This window comes from Salvelinus fontinalis, chromosome 17 (assembly GCF_029448725.1).
Source record: "Salvelinus fontinalis isolate EN_2023a chromosome 17, ASM2944872v1, whole genome shotgun sequence".
Lineage (NCBI taxonomy): Eukaryota > Metazoa > Chordata > Actinopteri > Salmoniformes > Salmonidae > Salvelinus > Salvelinus fontinalis.
Window position 1 is genome coordinate 40,241,584 of NC_074681.1, and position 23,074 is coordinate 40,264,657.

At 44.8% G+C, this 23,074-nt stretch overlaps 1 protein-coding gene across 1 annotated transcript; it reads right to left on the reverse strand.

Annotated features, from left to right (window-relative positions):
* Positions 1–528: 528 nt before the first annotated feature.
* On the reverse strand, positions 529–19,508 carry LOC129814371 (V-type proton ATPase subunit d 1-like). The gene is made up of 8 exons (XM_055867465.1): positions 19,050–19,508; positions 18,074–18,245; positions 11,346–11,524; positions 10,529–10,608; positions 3,550–3,627; positions 3,080–3,256; positions 2,624–2,698; positions 529–986 (listed from the first exon to the last, which is right to left on the reverse strand). The coding sequence occupies exons 1-8, from the start codon at positions 19,177–19,179 to the stop codon at positions 825–827; spliced, it is 1,053 nt and encodes a 350-aa protein (XP_055723440.1). The 5' UTR covers positions 19,180–19,508; the 3' UTR covers positions 529–824.
* Positions 19,509–23,074: the final 3,566 nt, after the last annotated feature.

A 23,074-nucleotide genomic window follows, 5' to 3' on the forward strand; every position in this document is an offset into this window, starting at 1 on the left:
AGCAATTGATAAACTTACACAAACGCTTGTATTGCTTTCGCTGTAAAGCATAATTTCAAAATCTGAGACAACAGGTGGATTAACAAAAGGCTAAGCTGTGTTTTGCAATATTGCACTTTGTTACCATCTGGCAACCGGTATTGGATTATCAGTTCTCGGACGAACAGGCTCCAAGACAGCTACTACCACCAGGCCATCAGACTGCCGAGCTAACCCTAGCTGTCTCCCTGGACAGACCTACACCTTAGAGACTATCTACACCTAGATATTATTGGCACTGACTACCCACACATCCAACCCTTACACACAAACACCCACATAAACAGTCAACACTGTCAACACTCTATATTCTACAGACTTTATATTTGTAAATACAGTGTAATATTACTTCTATCACTTGTTACTTTTGACTATTTTTGTTGTTATTATTGATATTGACTAATGTACTGCATTGTTGAGGGAGTTGGGACAAAAGCATTTCACTGCACCTTTTATACCCGTCGTAAACTGTGTACGTGACGAATACGATTTTGATTTGAGAATTTTTATTTTTATATATTTGACATTCAATCATATACCTTAAGTCCCACCAAAATGTCTGAATTCCATAGATTGTTCTGTCTCTCATTATACAATTGTTCTATAATACAGTCAATATTTGAAGCCTTTTGTTTATTAAAAAAAAGAGTTGAGTATCTATGCAGCTGTTACATTTATCAGAACAGTTTTTTTTTAACCTTTTATCAATTTTGACAACCGTTGCTAATAATACTACTACTACAAAAAAGGTGTGTAACTGCTACAACAGACAGTGTGTTTGTCCTTTAGAAGATGGGGATGTAGTTGTTGATCTTAGACTTCTGTCTCTGTGTGACACACTCTGCGATCCAGACGATGTTGCGAGCCTCCTGCTCCTTCAGCTTGATGTAGGAATAGAACACGCCCAAATGGAACTGCTCCAGAAAGGCCAGCGTGTTCAGCTGCACCTGAGAGAGAGAGAGAGAGAGAGAGAGAGAGAGAGAGAGAGAGAGAGAGAGAGAATAATGTAGAACCTTTCAAAAGTTTGGGGTCACTTAGAAACATGAAATTAGTTGCAAAACGAATAGGAAATATAGTCAAGACGTTGACAAGGTATAAATAATGATTTTTAATTGAAATAATAATTGTGTCCTTCAAACTTTGCTTTCGTCAAAGAATCCTCCATTTGCAGCAATTACAGCCTTGCAGACCTTTGGCATTCTAGTTGTCAATTTGTTGAGGTAATGTGAAGACATATCACCCCATGCTTCCTGAAGCACCTCCCACAAGTTGGATTGGCTTGAAGGGCACTTCTTACGTACCATACGGTCAAGCTGCTCTAACAACAGCTCAATAGGGTTGAGATCCTGTGACTGTGCAGGCCACTCCATTATAGACAGAATACCAGCTGACTGCTTCTCTTGCATAGTTTGGAGCTGTGCTTTGGGTCATTGTCCTGCTGTAGGAGGAAATTGGCTCCAATTAAGTGCCGTCCACAGGGTATGGCATGGCGTTGCAAAATGGAGTGATTGCCTTCCTTCTTCAAGATCCATTTTACCCTGTACAAATCACCTACTTTACCACCACCAAAGCACCCCCAGTCCATCACATTGCCTCCACCATGCTTGACAGATGGCGTCAATCACTCGTCCAGCATCTTTTCCTTTTTTCTGCATCTCACGAATGTTCTTCTTTGTGATTCGAACACCTCAAACTTAGATACATCTGTCCATAACACTTTTTTACAACCTTCCTCTGTGTGTCTGTGTTATTTTGCCCATCTTAATATTTTATTTTTACTGACCAGTCTGAGATATGACTTTTTCTTTGCAACTCTGTCTAAAGGCCAGCATCCCGGAGTCGCCTCTTCACTGTTGACGTTGAGACTGGTGTGAGGCGTCTATTTCTCAAACTAGACAATATACTTGTCCTCTTACTCAGTTGTGCACCGGGGCCTGCCACTCCTCTTTCTATTTTGGTTAGAGCCAGTTTGTGCTGTTCTGTGAAGGGAGTATTACACAGCGTTGTACGAGATCTTCAGTTTCTTGGCAATTTCTTGCATGGAACAGCCTTCCTTTCTCAGAACAAAAATAGACGGACGAGTTTCAGAAGAAAGGTCGTTGTTTCTGGCCATTTTGAGCCTGTAATCGAACCAACAAATGCTGATGCTCCAGATACTCAACTAGTCTAAAGAAGGTCAGTTTTATTGCTTCTTTAATCAGCACAACAGTTTTCAGCTGTGCTAGCATAATTGCAAAAGGGTTTTCTAATGATCAATTAGCCTTTTAAAAGGATAAACTTGGATTAGCTAACACAACGTGCCATTGGAACACAGGAGTGATGGTTGCTGATAATGGGCCTCTGTACGTCTATGTAGATATTCCATATAAAAATCAGCCGTTTCCAGCTACAATAGTCTTTTACAACATTAACAATGTCTACAATGTATTTCTGATCAATTTGATGTTATTTTAATGGACAAAGTATGCTTTTCTTTAAAAAAACAAGGACATTTCTAAGTGACCCCAAACTTTTGAACGGTAGCGCAGAATGTGCATATAGACCACATCCTCAGTCTGAATGTATTGCATGAGATGAATCTTACCTCCCGCTCAAAGAATCTGTCCTCCAGGGTTCTGGAGGATCCTGCCTCAGGTTCATCAAATATGAGTTTATAGTCCTGGAGGATATCAAAATCATATCAACTAATAAGACATAATAACCATAATAAGACATGATGTATCTAATTCAACGTAGTATCAGACTGTAGTCAGCTTAAACCATGCTGTAGTAGTCTGATTCACTGCATAAACCATGAAAAAGTCCATGAAGTCCATGAAAGCAGAAACGGTCTAATTCCCGAGTTAAGTTAAACCCTGCATTATAAATCTTACTTTAATTATACAGTAGTAGTCCAACTGATGGGGGTTGTGTTCATTAGGCACCGAACAGATAGAACCCTGAAACACGGAGGGACTGCCTAGAGTTGTCCTATATGTAATGCCTAGTTTGGGTTTCCATTGACATTTTATTGACATTTTTCCATTGCTTTGAAACTCACAGGGTAGTAGTCGGCCACAGCTTTGACCTGCTCGTAGTCCTCTGCCCTGGCCAAGAGACGGAGCCCCTCGGGGTACAGTCTCCCACAGGAGGGGTACAGGGCGCTCCTCTCCCCCCCACTCAGGTCTGTCCCGAACGAGTTCACTGTGATGATGAACGCACGCCGGTCGGCCTCAAACTGCAACATACACACAGGAAGTAAACCACAAATACCCACAGAGGGGTAACACATAGAGGCTCACTGGCAAACACACACACATATAAAACACAGAGAGAGAGAGATAGAGACAACATATAAAGGGTCACATGTAAAGGTAAAACAAATAGACCACAGACAATAGAGAGGGTAAGACATCAGTTTACAGTACATATACACTCTCAAAACACACACACAGACACACAAAAAAAAACGACTCATTCACACTGTAACTGGTAATGTCTCAGGTAAGAGGAAAGAATGGTTTACAATACCTCCAGGATAGGACACATGATGTTCTTTGTGGCTCCTCCACTCTCCTGGCAGAATTTATAGAATGCCTCCAAATAAGCCTGTTTAAAATTTAAAGACACTTTCAGATCTAAACAATAGAAACAAACGTCTCTGTTTCTTTTATTCACTTTTCTCAACGATGATGTAAACAATAAACATGATCACAGTCATGAAAATAAGCTTAAAACTTCTTAGGGCTGCAATCCCGTTAACAGCCAGTGAAAGTGCAGGGCGCCAAATTCAAACAACAGAAATCTCATAATTGAAATTCCTCAAGCAAACAACTATTTCACACCATTTTAAAGATACACTTCTTGTTAATCCCACCACAGTGTCCGATTTCAAAAAGGCTTTACAGCGAAAGCACCACAAACGATTATGTTAGGTCACTGCCAAATCACAGAAAAACACAGCCATTTTTCCAGCCAAAGACAGGAGTCACAAAAAGCAGAAATAGAGATAAAATGAATCACTAACCTATGATGATCTTCATCAGATGACACTCATAGGAGTTCATGTTACACAATACATATATGTTTTGTTCGAAAAAAGTTCATATTTATATCCAAAAACCTCAGTTTACATTGGCGCCATGTTCAGAAATGCCTTCAGAATTCCCAGAGAAATTGCAGAGAGCCACATCAAATAACAGAAATACTCATCATAAACTTTGATGAAAGATACATATTTTACATAGAATTAAAGATAAACTTGTTCTTAATGCAACCGCTGTGTCAGATTTCAAAAAAGCTTTACGGCAAAAGCACAATATTCAATAATCTGAAAAATTGTGGAGTCAACAAAAGTCAGAAATAGCATTATAAATCTTCACTTACCTTTGCTGATCTTCGTCGGAATGCACTCCCAGGACTCCCACTTCCACAAGAAATGTTTGTTTTGTTCGGTAATGTCCATCATTTATGTCCAAATAGCTACTTTTGTTAGCGCGTTTGGTAAACAAATCCAAAGTCACGAAGCGCGTTCACTAAAAGCAGACGAAATGTCAAAAAGTTCCGTAACAGTCAGTAGAAACATGTCAAACGATGTATTGAATCAATCTTTGGGATGTTTTTAACATAAATCTTCAATAATGTTCCAACCGGAGAATTCCTTTGTCTTCAGAAGTGCGATGGAACAGAGCTCGCTCTCACATGAGAGTGTGCATGGTCAGCGCATGTTCAGGTCATGATAGACCTTACTCAATCCCCTCTCCTTTGGCCCCACTTCACAGTAGAAGCATCAGACAAGGTTCTAAAGACTGTTGACATCTAGTGGAAGCCGTAGGAAGTGCAAAATGACCCATATCCCACTGTGTATTCGATTGGCGATGACTTGAAAACCTACAAACCTCAGATTTCCCACTTCCTGGTTGGATTTTTGTCTCAGGTTTTTGCCTGCCATATGAGTTCTGTTATACTCACAGACATCATTCAAACAGTTTTAGAAACTTCAGAGTGTTTTCTATCCAATACTGTAACGATTGTCGTAATATTCTTCCTCCTCCTCGGACGAGGAGAGGAGAGAGGGATCGGAAGACCAAAATGCAGCGGGTTGTGAATACATAATGATTTATTAGACAAACGACGAAACACGAAAACAAACACTTGGAAGGATTTACAAAATAACAAAACAACGTAGACTGACCTGAACGTAAGAACTTACATGTAACACGAAGAACGCACGAACAGGGAAAAACAGACTACACAAAAACCGAACGAACAAACATACCGAAACAGTCCCGTGTGGCGCAACATACACAGACATGGAAGACAACCACCCACAACAAACAATGTGAAACAACCTACCTTAATATGACTCTCAATTAGAGGAAACGCCAAACACCTGCCTCTAATTGAGAGCCATACCAGGCAACCCATTAACCCAACATAGAAAACACATAACATAGACTACCCACCCCAAACTCACGCCCTGACCAATTAAACACATACCAAACAACAGAAAACAGGTCAGGAACGTGACAGAACCCCCCCTCCCCCTCAAGGTGCGAACTCCGGGCGCACCCCTACAACTCAAGGGGAGGGTCTGGGTGGGTATCTGTCCGCGGTGGCGGCTCCGGCGGTGGACGAGGACACCACTCCACCACTGTCTTTGTCCCTCTCTTTCGCGTCCTTTGAGTGGCGACCCTCGCCCCCGACCATGGTCCAGGAACCTTCACTAAGGCCCCTCCTACATAGAGGAGACAGCTCAGGACAGAGAGGTAGCTCAGGACAGAGAGGTAGCTCAGGACAGAGAGGTAGCTCAGGACAGAGAGGTAGCTCCGGACAGAGAGGTAGCTCCGGACAGAGAGGTAGCTTAGGACAGAGGGACAACTCTGTACTAATGGCAGCTCCGGACTGAGTGGCAGCTCCGGACTGAGTGGCAGCTCATGACTGAGTGGCAGCTCATGACTGGAGGGCAGCTCATGACTGGAGGGCAGCTCATGACTGAAGGGCAGCTCATGATTGGAGGGCAGCTCATGACTGGAGGGCAGCTCATGACTGGAGGGCAGCTCATGACTGGAGGGCAGCTCATGACTGGAGGGCAGCTCATGACTGGAGGGCAGCTCATGACTGTAGGGCAGCTCATGACTGTAGGGCAGCTCATGACTGTCTGGCGGCTCTGGCAGCTCCTGACTGGCTGGTGGCTCTGGCAGCTCCTGACTGGCTGGCGGCTCTGGCAGCTTCTGACTGGCTGGCGGCTCTGGCAGCTTCTGACTGGCTGGCGGCTCTGGCGGCTCCTGACTGACGGACGGCTCTAGCGGCTCCTGACTGACGGACGGCTCTAATGGCTTGGGACAGACGGGCGGCTGTAATGCTCGTGGCAGACGGATGGCTCAGAAGGCTCTGGGCAGACGGATGGCTCAGAAGGCGCTGGGCAGACGGATGGCTCAGAAGGCGCTGGGCAGACGGATGGCTCAGAAGGCGCTGGGCAGACGGATGGCTCAGAAGGCGCTGGGCAGACGGATGGCTCAGAAGGCGCTGGGCAGACGGATGGCTCAGAAGGCGCTGGGCAGACGGATGGCTCAGAAGGCGCTGGGCAGACGGATGGCTCAGACGGCGCTGGGCAGACGGATGGCTCAGACGGCGCTGGGCAGACGGATGGCTCAGACGGCGCTGGGCAGACAGATGACTCAGACGGCGCTGGGCAGACAGATGACTCAGACGGCGCTGAGCAGACAGATGACTCTGACCTGCTGAGGCGCACAGTAGGCCTGGTGCGTGGTGCCGGAACTGCTGGTACCGGACTGGAGACACGCACCTCAAGGCTAGTGCGGGGAGCAGGAACAGGGCACACTGGACTCTCGATGCGCACTATAGGACTGGTGCGTCGTACCGGAACTGCAGGTACCGGGCTGAGGGCACGCACCTCAGGGCGAGTGCGGGGAGAAGGAACAGTGCGTACAGGGCTCTGGAGGAGGCTTGATGCGTGGTGCCGAAACTGGAGGCACTGAGCTTGAGACACGCATCACAGGGAGAGTGCGTGGAGGAGGAACAGGACTCTGGAGACGCACTGGAAGCCTGGTGTGTGGTGTAGGCACTGGTGGTACTGAGCTGGGGCGGGAAGGTGGCGCCGGATATACCGGACCGTGTAGGCGTACTGGCTCCCTTGAGCACTGAGCCTGCCCAACCTTACCTGGTTGTATGCTCCCCGTCGCCTGACCAGTGCGGGGAGGTGGAATAACCCGCACCGGGCTATGTAGGCGAACCGGGGACAGCATGCGTAAGGCTGGTGCCATGTAAGCCGGCCCAAGGAGACGTACTGGTGGCCAGATATGTAGAGCCGGCTTCATGGCACTTGGCTCAATGCTCATTCTAGCCCTACCAGTGCGGGGAGGTGGAATAACCCGCACCGGGCTATGCACACGTACAGGAGACACCGTGCGCTCTACTGCGTAACACGGTGTCTGCCCGTACTCCCGCTCTCCACGGTTAGCCTGGGAAGTGGGCGCAGGTCTCCTACCTGCCCTAGACCCACTACCTCTTAGCCCCCCCCCCCAAGACATTTTTGGGTTGTACTTGCGGGCTTTTCGGGCTTCTGTGCTAGACGCGTCCCCTCATAACGCCGGTTCCTCTCTCTGGTTTCCTCCGCTCTCCGAGCTGCCTCCAGCTGTTCCCATGGGCGGCGATTCACTTCCACTTTAGCCCATGGTCCTTTTCCTTCCATGATTTCCTCCCAAGACCAGAAATCCTGCTTCGTGCGCTGTCCGTTAACCCGCTGCTTGATCCGGGTTTGGTGGGTGGTTCTGTAACGATTGTCGTAATATTCTTCCTCCTCCTCGGACGAGGAGAGGAGAGAGGGATCGGAAGACCAAAATGCAGCGGGTTGTGAATACATAATGATTTATTAGACAAACGACGAAACACGAAAACAAACACTTGGAAGGATTTACAAAATAACAAAACAACGTAGACTGACCTGAACGTAAGAACTTACATGTAACACGAAGAACGCACGAACAGGGAAAAACAGACTACACAAAAACCGAACAAACAAACATACCGAAACAGTCCCGTGTGGCGCAACATACACAGACACGGAAGACAACCACCCACAACAAACAATGTGAAACAACCTACCTTAATATGACTCTCAATTAGAGGAAATGCCAAACACCTGCCTCTAATTGAGAGCCATACCAGGCAACCCATTAACCCAACATAGAAAACACATAACATAGACTACCCACCCAAAACTCACGCCCTGACCAATTAAACACATACCAAACAACAGAAAACAGGTCAGGAACGTGACAAATACTAATAATAATATGCATATATTAGCAACTGGGACCGAGGAGCAGGCAATTTACTCTGGGCACCTTTTCATACAAGCTACTCAATACTGCCCCTGCAGCCATAAGAAGTTTTAAGAGCAATCACCATTTTAGCAGTGCTTGACTATAAATCAAATCAAAGTTTTGGATCTACACAGTAAAATCACAAAAGTTAATTTAACCCCCAGGGAGTCATATGTAACACCATTTTGGAGTTTGTATGGTCCCACCCCCATTTTGTGTTTACTCTGGTAATGAGTTAAAGGTACTACACCTAGAATTTTATTTACATTACACAAACATTTTTATCTCCTTATTGATGGTTAGATCCTGACTCCTGTTAATCTCTCCTCTCGATTGTCTGGGAGAAAGCTCTCAACAGATGGGTCGACAAAAGTGCACCTTTAAAGGAGGTATTTAATTGATTTAATGTTAAGCTGAACATCACGCCCAGTTGTGGGTGTTTTCTAATGTTTTATTGTTTTTCATTTACGTTACAGAGCTAGCCTGTGCCACCACCTCCCACCACGGCCATGATGAAGCCTGGTTGGCTAGGAGACTACAGGCGCTACTGATCCACTAGTCTCTATCAACGGCAGTTGAAGAACACCAAGGTAACCTGCCTAAATGACTACCGACCCGTAGCACTCACGTCTGTAGCCATGACGTGCTTTGAAAGGCTGGTCATGGCTCACATCAACACCATTATCCCAGAAACCCTAGACCCACTCCAATTTGCATACTGCCCAAACAGATCCACAGATGGTGCAATCTCTATTGCACTCCACACTGCCCTTTCCCACCTGGACAAAAGGAACACCTACTGTTCATTGACTACAGCTCAGCGTTCAACACCATAGTTCCCTCAAAGCTCATCACTAAGCTAAGGACCTTGGGACTAAACACCTCCCTCTGCAACTGGATCCTGAAATTCCTGACGGGCCGCGCCCAGGTGGTAAGGGTAGGTAACAACACATCTGCCACGCTGATCCTCAACACAGGGGCCCCTCAGGGGTGCGTGCTCAGTCCCCTCCTGTACTCCCTGTTCACCCACGACTGCATGGCCAGGCACGACTCCAACACCATCATTAAGTTCGCCAACGACACAACAGTGGTAGGCCTGATCACTGACAATGATGAGACAGCCTATAGGGAGGTCAGAGACCTGGCAGTGTGGTGCCAGAATAACAACCTCTCCCTCAACATGATCAAGACAAAGGAGATGATTGTGAACAACAGAAAAAGGAGGACCGAGCACGCCCCATTCTCATCGGCAGAGCTGTAGAGGAGCAGGTTGAGAGCTTCAGGTTCTTGGTGTCCACATCACCAACAAACTATCATGGTCTAAACACACCAAGACAGTCATGAAGAGGGCACGACAATGCCTATTCCATCACAGGAGACTGTAAAGATTTTGCATGAGTTATCAAATCGTCAAAAAGTTCTACAGGTGAACCATCGAGAGCATCCTGACTGGGTGCATTACCGCCTGGTATCGCAACTGCTCGGCCTCCGACCGCAAGGCAGAGGGTAGTGCGTACGGCCCAGTGCGTACGGCCCAGTACACAGACTCTTACCATCCAGGACCTCTATACCAGGTGGTGTCAGAGGAATGCCCAAAAAATTGCCAAGGACTCCAGCCACCCTAGTCATAGACTGTTCTCTATGCTATCGCACGGCAAGCGGTACAGCTTCTGCCCCCAACAGCTTCTACCCCCAAGCCATAAAACTCTTGAACAGTTAATCAAATGGCTACCCAGACTATTTGCATTGTTCCCACCCCCCATGTTTACGCTGCTGCTACTCTCTGTTTATTATCCATGCATAGTCACTTTACTTCTATCTACATGTACATATTACGTCAGTTACCTTGAATAACCGATGCCCCCACACATTGACTCTGTACCAGTACCCCCTGTATATAGCCTCGCTACTGTTATTTTATTGTTACTCCTTAATTATTTGTTATTTTTATTTGTTTTTCTTAAAACTGCATTGTTGGTTAAGTAACCATTTCACTGTAAGGAATTGTTGTATTCGGCACATGTAACAAATAACATTTGATTTGATTTGATTTACATGACATTTTGGAGACCAGATTCATTCCATGCCTGTGTATGGTAGTGCTCAAAATGTGAGGAAATGCAGAGATGTTTTTACATTCAACTGATTTGATGCCACATCACCTTGTACAGTTTGTTTCTCATGATCTCAGCACCCATCTCATCCAGGTTGGCCTCAGACACAGCATCCTGGAAGAACAGAGCTGAAAAGACAAAGTAGCACATATACACTCTTCGAAAAAAATTGCTTTATAAAACATGAATTGGTTCTCTGGCTGTCCACATAGGAGAACCCTTTGTAGAACCCTTTTTGTGACTAGGTAGAACCCTTTTGGTTCCAGATAGAACCCTTTTGTGTTCCATATAGAACCCGTTCCACAGAGGGTTCGACATAGAACCCAAAAGATTCCCCTATGGGGACAGCCGAAGAACCCTTTTGGAACCCTTTTAATTTCTGAGAGTGTATAGATTGAATGGGAATAAACCCAGACTCAGAACACTGACACGTCCATAAACCTTCACAGCAATAGGAGACGTTACAGCCACAGAGTTGTTACTAGTGAGCAGCAGGAGGCCATGTTACACCATCCTCTGAGTTATTACGTACTCTCTTCAGGGGAAGGCTACTCACTTCTAAATAGTGCAAGCATGCTGCCTTTTAATGCACTGCTTGCGGTATGCTCTAGAAAACGAGGTGAGTGGACATTCTGGTCAATAAATGACTTATAGCGTATTAATAATAAAGCCTAATGATAAGAATCCAAAAACAAGCAAAAAGCTTGTATTTTGTCAATATAATATTCATGAAGCATTTGGATTTCATATTCATATTACACTAGATATTCAAAGAAGGTTTTCATAGATATGTACATTATAGATGATTTATTAGTCAGTCCCACTGGCACAGATGCCCACAGAATATGCCCACTGTAGGGATTACCCAGAGGTGTGTCCACCAGGATGGCACAGTAGAGCTCAGCAGGTGTGCGGGCAATGCCAACCGCTGCCATCTGGTCAAAGATCCCCAGTGGGTGGCACCGTGGCAGAAGCTCTGCCACGTCCCTCTGCTTCAGGGCGCCGGTGATCAACATCACCACGTTGTCAATCATGTAACTGTAGCTGCATCATGGAGGAGATAAAGACAGACAAGGGAGAGAATGTGGACCTAGTTCCATTTCTTTTCAAATTATTAATTTTCCTCCTTTCGTAATTCCATCCAACCTTTCGTAATTCCCTGATTTTAACCTGCTAAGTTTTGATGGGTGGACGTGATATGAAGGAAATATACCTTCACTTATCCAATCAAATACAGATCAGTGATGACCTCAATGAAGGGAGAAGGTAAGGATACATTTGAGAAACATTCAAACATCGCTACTGTACTATTCAAATGTCCCCATAACAACTACTGAGCTTTAAATTCGCACTCTAGTTGTCACGTTCCTGACCTGTTTTCCATTGTTTTTGTATGTGTTTAGTTGGTCAGGGCGTGAGTTGGGGTGGGCATTCTATGTGTTGTGTTTCTATGTTGGGTTTAATGTGTTGCCTGATATGGTTCTCAATTAGAGGCAGGTGTTTGACGTTTCCTCTGATTGAGAACCATATTAAGGTAGGCTGTTCTCACTGTTTGTTTGTGGGTTATTGTCTTCCGTGTTTGTGTCTGTGCACCACACGGGACTGTTTCGTTTGTTCGTTCGTTTGTGTAGTCTGTACCTGTTCGTGCGTTCTTCGTGTATATGTAAGTTATCAAGTTCAGGTCTGTCTACGTTCGTTTTGTTGTTATGTATTTTCCGAGTGTTTTCCGTATTCGTTTTTTCCCTTAATAAATATTCATGTCTGCATACAACGCTGCATTTTGGTCCGACCCTTACACCTTCTCCTCATCCGAGGAGGAGGAATTAGACGAACGTTACACTAGTCCACTTTTCACCTTACGTGTCACCTGATTTACTTAAAGGTCCAATGCAGCCGTTTTTATCTCAATATCAAATCATTTCTGGGTAACAATTAAGTACCTTACTAGGATTGTTTTCAATTAAAATGGTAAACAATTCACAAAAATAACTTCTGAGCAAAAAGCAATTTATCAAGCAAGAATTTTGCTAGGATTGTCTGGGATTGGGGAGGAGAGAACTGGAACTAGCTGTTATTGCTAGAAAGGTTTGGAACTCTCTTTCTTATTGGTCTATTAATAGGCTAAAACGCCATCCCGCCAAAATAGTCTGAAATTGCAGGCAGTCTCTTCCCATTTGCCTCAAGACCAGCATGAATTCTTTGAGGCATTCTACAAAGTGTCAGAAACGTTCCACAGGGATGTTGGTCAATGCTGACACGATGGCATCACGCAGTTGCTGCAGATTGGCAGTACAATCATACTGCAAACAACCCATTCCATCTCATGGACCAACATCCCTGTGCAACGTTTCTGACACCTTGTAGAATGCCCCGAAGAATTCAGGCTGCTAGGCCACTCAAGTAAACTGAATTCGCTGTCTTGTTCAAGGCAACGTTTTTCCAGAAACATCAGAACAAAAGGCTACTAGTTTTAGAAAACTTTAGCCGCTTCTTCTTGTTTTTAGCTGATAGGAGTGGAACCCGGTGTTGTCGTCTGCTGCAATAGCCCATCCTTGACAAGGATCGACAAGTTTGTTCCGAGATGTCATTTTGCACACCACTGTTGTACTGTGACGTTATTTGTCTGTTTGTGGCCTTCCTATTAGCTTGTACAATTCTTGCCATTTTCCGTTGACCGCTCTCATCAATGAGCTGTTTTCGCCCACAGGACTGCCGCTGACTGGATGTTTTTTGTTTGTCACACCATTCTCGGTAAACCCAAGACACTGTGGGCGACAATGTGTGAAAAGCCCAGGAGGGAGGTGATTTCTGAGATACTTGATCTGGCGCGCCCGGCACAACAATCATACAGCGCTCAAAGTTGCCTAGGTCACTCGTTTTGCCCATTCTAACGTTCAATTGAACAGTAACTGAATGCCTCAATGCCTGTCTGCCTGCTTTATATAGCAAACTAATGCTTGGTGGCTCACTGTCTGTAGAAGCGATACATTTTTGTGAACGCGATGGTCAACCTAATAAACTGTCTGGTGAGTGTATATAAAACAAAATCACGTTTTTTTTTACAGCTCTGGGCCTTTAACAAAGGGGGGGCAAGGGGGAGGCCGATGACATCAGAGGGCACCATCAGACCAACTCCTTGAATCAGATTAAGCGTTAACCTGCACTAGCCGACACCCGCATAGCTGGTGTTTTGGCGGCGTCAGAGTTGTAACTGCGTTGAAGCTGTCAAATCAGTGAGCAGCTGCTCTGGTGGTCATTTTCACCAAGTCACACCCGTTCCACCTGCATTAGAAGTTCAGAATGAGAAAGTGTAGGCTGTACAGAAATAATGATACTTCAATTTAAAATCATTAAACAAAGTAATGAAGATTTCTATCAGCCTAATCGAGGTGTGTAGATTACATCACACATTCCAGTGTTCGAACTTGTAAACTCGGCTGCATAGGATTTCTACTAATGCGACTCCGTGCAGCAAATGTCAATTTCCACGATGGGTATAATGCCGGGAGCCGCTTGAGGATTTTTTCTAGCACCTCCCACACAGTGAAAACAAAAGCTATGCGACTTTCCCGAAGTAGATCCTTGGTCAGCACCACCCAGGGCATTTGAACTGATTCCAGAGGCCGACCCAAAACAATGCCGCCAGAGAAGAGGGAGACGGAGCGGTCTTCTGGTCAGACTTCGAAGGCGCGCACACCAACCACTGCTTCCGAGTATATTCCTCGCTAATGTCCAGTCCCTAGATTGACACAATCAGGGCAAGGGTTGCTTTCCAGAGAGACATCAGGGATTGTAACATACTCTGTTTCACGGAAACATGGCTTTCTCGGGATATGCTGTCGGAGTTGGTACAGCCACCGGGATTCTCAGTGTGTCACGCCGACAGGAATAAACATCTCTCTGGGAAGAAGAAGGGCGGGGGTGTATGTTTCATGATTAACGACTCATGGTGTAATTGTAACAACACACAGGAACTCAAGTCCTTTTGTTCACCTGACCTAGAATTCCTCACAATCAAATGCCGACCGTATTATCTCCCAAGAGAATTCTCTTCGGTTATTGTCAGAGCCATGTACAGTATATTTCCCCAAGCCAATACCACAAGAGCCCTCAAGGAACTTCACTGGACATTATGCAAACTGGAAACCCTATATCCTGAGGCTGCATTTATTGTATCTGGGGATTTTAACAAAGCAAATTTGAGAACAAGGATACCTAATTTCTATCAGCACATCGACTGTAACACTCGCGCTGGAAAAACACTAGACCATTGTTACTCTAACTTCCGCGATACATACAAGGCCCTCCCCTGCCCTCCTTTCGGCAAATCTAACCACGACTCCATTTTGCTCCTCCCTTCCTATAGGCAGAAACTCAAACAGGAAGTACCCATGCTAACCAGTAACTATTCATCGCTGGTCTGACCAATCGGAATCCATGCTTCAAGATTGTTTTGATCACGCGGACTGGGATATGTCCCGGGTAGCCTCAGAGAATAATATCGACGTGTAAGCTGATTCGGTGAGTGAGTTTATAAGGTAGTCTATAGATGTTGTACCCACTGTGACTATTAAAACCTACCCTAACCAGAAACCGTGGATGGATGGGGGCATTCGCGCAAAATTGAAAGCACGAATCATCACATTTAACCATGGAAAGGTGACTGGGAATATGGCCGAATACAAACAGTGTAGTTATTCCCTCCGCAAGGCAATCAAACAAGCAAAATGTCAGTATAGAGACAAAGTGGAGTCGCAACTCAACGGCTCAGACACGAGACGTATGTGGCAGTGTCTACAGACAATCATGGACTATAAAAGGAAAAGCAGCCATGTCACGGACACCGACGTCTTGTTTCCAGACAAACTAAACACCTTCTTCACCCGCTTTGAGGATAATAGAGTGCCACAGATGTGGCCCGCTACCAAGGACTGTGGGCTCTCCTTCTCTGTGGCCAACGTGAGTAAGACATTTAAACGTGTTAACCCTCGCAAGTCTGCCGGCCCAGACGGCATTCCTAGCCGCGTCCTCAGAGCATGCACAGACCAGCTGGCTGGTGTGTTTACTGAGATATTCAATCTCTCCCTATCCCAGTCTGCTGTCCCCACATGCTTCAAGATGGCCATCATTGCTCCTGTACCCAAGAATGCAAAGGTAACTGAACTAAATGACCATCATGAAGTGCTTTGAGAGACTAGTCAAGGATCATATCACCTTCACCTTACCTGTCACCCTAGACCCACTTCAATTCACTTACCGCCCCAATAGGTCCACAGATGATGCAATCGCCATCACACCGCACACTGCCCTATCCCATCTGGACAAGAGGAATACCTGTGTAAAAATGCTGTTTATAGACTATAGCTCAGCACTCAACACCATAGTACCCTCCGAGCTCTTCATCAAGCATGATGCTCTGGGTCTAACCTCGCCCTGTGCAATTGGGTTCTGGACTGCCTGATGGGCCGCCCCCAGGTGGTAGGAAGCAACATCTCCACTTCGCTGATCCTCAACACTGGGGCCACACAAGGGTGCGTGCTCAGCCCCCTCCTGTACTCCCTGTTCACCCATGACTGTGTGTCCATGCACGCCTCCAACTCAATCGTCAAGTTTGCAGACGACACAACAGTAGTAGGCTTGATTACCAAAAACAACGATACAGCCTACAGGGAGGAGGTGAGGGCTGTTGGAGTGTGGTGTCAGGAAAATAACTTCTCACTCAACGTCAACTATACAAAGGAGATGATCAGCAGAAGGAGCAACCCGCTATCTACATCGACGGGACAGCAGTGGAGAAGCTGGAAAGGTTTTAAGTTCCTCGCCGTACACATCACTGACAAACTGAAATGGTCCACCCACACAGACAGTGTGGTGAAGAAGGCGCAACAGATCCTCTTCAACTTCAGAAGGCTGAAGAAATTTGGCTTGTCACCTAAAATCCTCACCACCTTTTACAGATGCACAATTGAGAGCATCCTGTCGGGCTGTATCACCGGCTGGTACGGCAACTGCACCGCCCTCAACCGCAAGGCTCTCCAGAGGGTGGTGCGGTCTGCACAACACATCTCTGGGGCAAATTACTAACAGAGAGGCTGCTGCCTACATACAGACTTGAAATCATTGGCCACTTTAATAAATGGATCACTAGTCACTTTAATAATGCCACTTTAATAATGTTTACATATCTTGCATTACTCATCTCATATGTATATACTGTATTCAATACTATCTATTACCTTATTATCTTAGCCTATGCCGCTCTGTCATTGCTCATCCATATATTTATATTTATATAGTCTTATTCCTTCCTTTACTTAGATTTATGTGTATTAGGTATTTGTTTTTGAACTGTTAGAAATTACTTGTTAGATATTGCTGCACTGTCAGAACTAGAAGCACAAGCATTTCGCTACACTCGCAATAACATCTGCTAACCATGTGGATGTGACGAATAAAATCTGCCAAGCGGAAGAATGGCATGACAATGGGCCTCAGGATCATTCAATTTGCCATCAATAAAATGCAATTGTGTTCTCTGTCCGTAGCTTATACCTGCCCATACCATAAACCCACTGCTACCATGGGGCACCCTGTTCACAACGTTGACATCAGCAACCTGTGATCTGCTGTTGTGAGGCCAGTTGTGAGGCTGGCGTCTCTAAAACGCGTTGGAGTTGGCTTATGGTAGAGAAATGAGCATTGAATTCTCTGGCAACGGCTCTGGTGGACATTTCTGCAGTCAACATGGCAATTGCACGCTCCCTCAAAACTTGATACATCTGTGGCAATGTGTTGAATGACAAAAATGCAAATTTTTTATTGTCCCCAGCACAAGCTGCAATGGTGTAATGACCATGCTGTTTAATCAGCTTCTTGATATGCCACACCAGTCAGTTGGATGGATTATCTTGGCAAAGGAGAAATGCTCACTAACAGGGATGTTAACACATTTGTGCAGGAAATATGAGAGAAATAAGCTTTTTGTGCGCATGGAAAATTCCTGGGATCGTTTATTTCAGCTCATGAAACATTGGACCAACACTTTATGTTTTTGTTCAGTTTTTCAATGGTTCACTAGAAAATATGAATTGACGGCCAAATAGATTGCAAGAAGAGGAAGGAGAGGAGGAAAAGGGGGGAAATTAACTTGGTGAGATAAGGTATAGAACAAGTTTAAAAAAAGTTGACCCTCTAGTACTTGTGTTTCCCATATTTCAGATTTGTAAAAATGTGTAATACATTTGGAGCTGTAAGATTACTGGCATACAAGGAAGGAAGGTACTTAGTCAAGGAAGGTGTATAGATTACTGGCTTACAAGGAAGGTACTTAGTCAAGGAAGGTGTATAGATTCCGGCAGACAGACAGGCAGGCCTACAGAGATAGGCAGACAGACAGGCAGGCGTCCAGAGATAGGCAGACAGACAGGCAGGCCTCCAGAGATAGGCAGACAGACAGGCAGGCCTACAGAGATAGGCAGACAGGCAGGCCTCCAGAGATAGGCAGACAGGCAGGCAGGCCTACAGAGATAGGCAGACAGACAGGCAGGCCTACAGAGATAGGCAGACAGAAGGGATTTATTAGAACACTCCTACGTGATGTAGTCGAGGAAGGTGGAGAGGGGCGCTAGGGAGTGAGCGCGTAGGCAGCGGAACTCAGTCAGAATGTTCTCCTTCAGTCTGTGGTCAATGAGAGACACGGTCAGGTCCTCGTTCCCAGCGGTCAGGAGGCTGCCGTAGTCTGTACTCTGCAGGTGCAGCTTCATGTCTACATTGAGATATTGTTAAAAGACACAGGTCATATGTGGACAGGAGATTGAACCATTGATGCCATGAGGGTGCCTTGTGGTGTTGGCAACTCCAATAACAATCTGAGTACCCCTAGGTGTAGCAATATTAATTATAGCACTGGACCAAAATAGTATTTTTAACACTGTGTGAAAATACTATTTTGGTCCGGTTCACTATTTTAGAGCCAATTCAATAGTGAATGTTGGTGAATGATAACAAACCCAAAAGTGAATATGGCAGAATGATAACACGTTTGGTCAACGACAAAGACAGAATTCCAAATATTTCGAGACACATAAAACAAGTATGCATTTCTATTTGTCTGTAAAACTGTGAAATTATGTTTTATGTCTTTCATAAGTCACATTGACTTTTGCTTGTCCAAATCTGTAATTCCAGTCAGTTCCAGTGGTTGACTGGAAGTTAACCTTTAAAGTTATGGGTCATTATCACTCTATTTTAAAGACTATAATTGACCCCTGTCAAACTGCCCATAACTCGCTTACATTGTTTGGTGAGGATGATGATGACTAACGAGGAGTACACACACACTTGATCCCATGTACACAAGCACCCACGCGCACACACATGTCTGCCACAGTTTAGGCCGGAATTCAAGCAAACCGCAATGTGCAAACATCGCATTGCACTGACTTACTCAATATATGGAGATCTGTGTAATTGCAAACTATACGTAAAGCCAAATACTGCAACTGACACAGTGGGTTATAGACCCTAATTGGTAAACAAAACATTCCACGATACAAAAACCTCAGCTTACCCTCTAGTGTGTCACATTGGGCCAGGTTGTGATAGTCGGACCGAGTCAGTATCCCGGCCTTCAGTCCTCGTACCAGCCCCTCCAAGTACCCATGGTCCACATTGAAGCTAAGCTCTGGACACAGTGACATTCTCCAAAACGACAAGTTAGTTAACAGGCCCTCTCTTCTTGTTCTACCCGCAACTTTGGCTTTGTCTCTCGTCCAACTTCCCTCTTTTCTGTCAATGACTAATGCTCATACAATCCTTCCCTTCCTATTTGACACTTGTAAGAATTTCCATGGCTTTTGACTATATACATATGTCCTGTATCCAGCATCTGGGTTTTCTCCCTGACTCAAATCATTGGACTAATTGTAATCCGGAGAATCTGTTTTTCTATTGTAAAAATAAAGTTGTTTATTTGCAAATGTTCATGCAGGTTAACTTTAACTGCTGAAAAATGATGAGCAAGATAAGAGTGACGTTTTTAAAGATGCTTTACAGAAATGTTGCTCCTGAGAATTGTTGCCCAAAAGGGACAGAAATCTTGCGCATAAATGATCTCATTGGACAGAAAGGGACACACCTCCCCATAGTAATTTATTGTTTGCCTAAAAACTAAGGATGCGTGTGGTTTGCAATACCAGAAAACTGAACAACAAAAAACATCCACAGTGCTGAAGTAATAAATAAATCCAATGGCCCGTGTGAACTCTGGGGTCGATCAAGGGGAAAACACTGTTTTCACAACCAGACAGCCGATTAGCATACAACTCATACAATGGCATCTGACCGCAAAGCTAAACAACAGCAGAAAGGAGAAAAGAGAACATTATTCATCTCCTCTAGATTCATAAACCTCTCCCATAAAACATGCATGGACTTCATTGTCAATGGGATTTTTTTTGTGTGCCAAAATACCAGCCACACACACAGATCCGCGAGGTTCTCTAGTTAGCATTCGTCCTGAGGGAGCAGATGACACCATTTGACAGAAATCTTGAGTAAATAAATCTTAACGTTAATGTAAATGGGGGTGGGGAATTAGAGTTATGGTGTGGAGCACGGGGTCTCTGTCCCCTTGGTGAATGTATATATCACAGTGTGAATGAAGCCTCGAAGAGGGATGTGTGACTAATAGAATGAAAGCGCACCCAAAACGTACGTCAGACCAGCTCGAACAAAAAGGGGAATCAGGTGCTCAACTGAGGGACTTAATCATGTGTGACTGTGTGTGTCTCATGCCTATCAGACAACACTTTGCTTATTTTCCACAGAAGTAAGGTGTGTGTGTGTGTGTGTGTGTGTGTGTGTGTGTGTGTGTGTGTGCGCGTGCGTGCGTGCGTGCGTGCGTGCGTGTGTGTGCGTGTGTGAAGGTCTGATGGAAATTTCATAAACAATAGGGGAACATCTTGGGTCTATACTTGCGAACGTTAGAAAAAGTTTTTCTCCATCTAAAAATGCGCATCAGCCAATTGAAATTGTCAACATTGTTGCACGTGATAATACGCTACATGTTAGCTGTTCCCATTACATAACCTGGCACATTTAGCTCTATGCTAACCTGACAAGGGGGCAGTGTTTATTTCCTGTAACATATTTCGCATCAGCCTATCAAAGATCTTAGACTTTATATCCACCAACCAATGGCATTTCTTAAAATAGATCAACTTGGCTACCAGGGTGATATTTAAAACTTCCAAATTCAAGGTTTACTTTTGTTAAACTTGGGGCTCTATTTTAACAAACGTAAAGCAAATGGTAAATCTAAGTGCTGGCGGTAGCTCTATAGGTTAGGGGTGTGTCAGAAATATTGTTGCTATTTTCACAACCATAATTATGGGCTCAGTTGCTGGCTGGAAAGTGCTGAGTTTTGATGAATAAACAAGTTGTGGGTGTGTCGAGGCTTAGCCTCTCATTGACCAATCAGAACCTGCTCCAGGGCTAAATATGTGGTTGATTCAAGTTGTGTATTTAAGGTCTTTCATGTGCTCATTGTGCTCATTCGATTTTTGCAGGGGCGTGGACATCGACCTTAAATAGCCTGCCCCATATATGGAAATAAATACATAGGCGCCTGCTGTAAATTGCAGTCTGTACATGGACATGCCAAACGTAGTCAATAAGCAAGATGAAATAATGTAGGCCTGCCTACAATAGGTAGATAAAAAGGGAATGTCAGCTCACTGTTTTACTCCTCTCAAACTTGATCTTTAAATAGAGCTTCGGTGATTAAGCTTGAGTAGGACAAAATAAACAGTCTTCGTTGAGAGGGGAGGCTATGCTTGGTTTTTAATCAAATAAAACCGAATGGGAAAAACATTATTTTATGTTTCTAAATGTGAAGTATTCAGGCACCAAAAGCACATTACTGTTGTTCCATGTGCTTTTGGGCAGTGTGCGTCATGGCTGGATAGGCTGCATTTCTGCTGTCAAAATTCAGTCCATAATCAACCATGTTACCGCATCAACCAGCTTTTGGTTGGTTTTAAATGTCCCAACCAGCGCTGCCTGAAATTAGCACTTTGCATCACGTTTTTAAGGACACAACTCAAATATTTCCACCCCGCCCATCTGAGCGCAAGTGAGCCGATATAAGACGGGTAAATTATGAATCTTTGTGCAAAAGTTTGAAAATAGAGAGCATTGGCTTTAACGGGTCAAAATTGGCCACGAACGTGCGTTTGACACTAGTGCCGCCTTAAAGCCAGCCTAAAATAGATCCACAGAGTTTGTAAACCCAGAGGCTCAACATCACGAGACTTCTGGGAATGCTGGCGAAACAGACCAAACAGACCAGGCCGAGGTTTGGGGTTTGAGAAGTCAATGAGAGAATTGAAAAACTCTTCCTTAGTTGTTCATTTTCTCAATCTAAAGGCACAACTGTTTTAACTTCTTGTCTAAGAAATACTAAAGAAAACTATTTCTCTTTAAAAGTCATTCTTTACTCAAGCTAACCCGGAGCCATACAGTATAGTGCATTGAGCTGGAATATCCCGCTCTCCAACTGATGTACGACCTCCGATACAATATGCCACATCCCCCTTATCAAGATATGCCTTTTCCGTATAAGACAAAACAATAACAATTCACTATACATCCCGGTTACAAGTCTTTGCATAGTGACACACTGCATTTCAAATAACAAATGTACTCTTACTCAATCAGCCTCTAAGGTGCTTATACTTCTCTCCCTGTCCGTCTCACTTCAACAGGCTGCCCTGGTGGGTCTGACACAGAAGTGTCTGGGCTTGACATTGTCTGACTTGTAATGTCACTCCCTTGCCTGTCTGTTTGCTCACTCTCAGGTACATGTCACAAGCGTCTCCTATTTCTCCTGTATGGTTGCCACTGTTTTCACCACACGAGCCTCAGCGCTTCAGGTTTCACCATCATGCATTTTTACTCTATCATTTGAACTGAGTGCACTGATCACCCGTGGACCCTTTGTCATAGTACCTTTTCCGTTCACTCTTTTCTCTCTGTTTGTTAAGAATGACCTTGTCATCCTTCTCTGTTTCTAGGGGTACTGGCATCCTAGTTTTGAGTTTTCTGTTGAACAAGAGCTCTGCATGAGACAGACCATGTTTTAGTGGAGTAGCCCTGTAGTTTAACAAAGCTAGATTCGGATCTGTCCTCGAGTCGAGAGCTTTCTTAAGCAGTAGTTTTACTGTTTTGGCACCTTTCTCAACTAACCCATTGCACTGTGGGTACAGTGGGCTGGATGTGACATGTTTGAACCCGTTCAGTTTAGCAAAATCACTGAAAGCTGAACTGCTGAACTGTGAGGCGCCCGTACGGACTACCTCTACGACTCCATGGCAAGCAAAGAATGACCTGATGTGAGTTATCACCGCACTAGCAGTAGTGTCCTTCAGCAAAGCTCTCTGGGTAATGAGAGTAATAGTCCATCAGTAGAACATCGTTCTTGCCGTCAAGTGCAAAGAGATCTTTGCCACATGGTTTCAACACTTTGTTTTCCTCAACCCACATTGGCTCTTTGCTCTGTTTTGACCTGTATTTCTGGCAGGTTTCACAGACTCC

Bases quoted from the DNA above. Each gene is read 5' to 3' on its own strand.
- LOC129814371 (XM_055867465.1), bottom strand. From the start codon at position 19,179: ATGTCACTGTGTCCAGAGCTTAGCTTCAATGTGGACCATGGGTACTTG. The intron at 11,525-18,073 runs GTAGGAGTGTTC...TCCATGATGCAG, and splicing joins ACCTTCCTCGACTACATCAC to CTACAGTTACATGATTGACA. The intron at 10,609-11,345 runs GTAATCCCTACA...TTGTCTTTTCAG, and splicing joins CCTGGTGGACACACCTCTGG to CTCTGTTCTTCCAGGATGCT.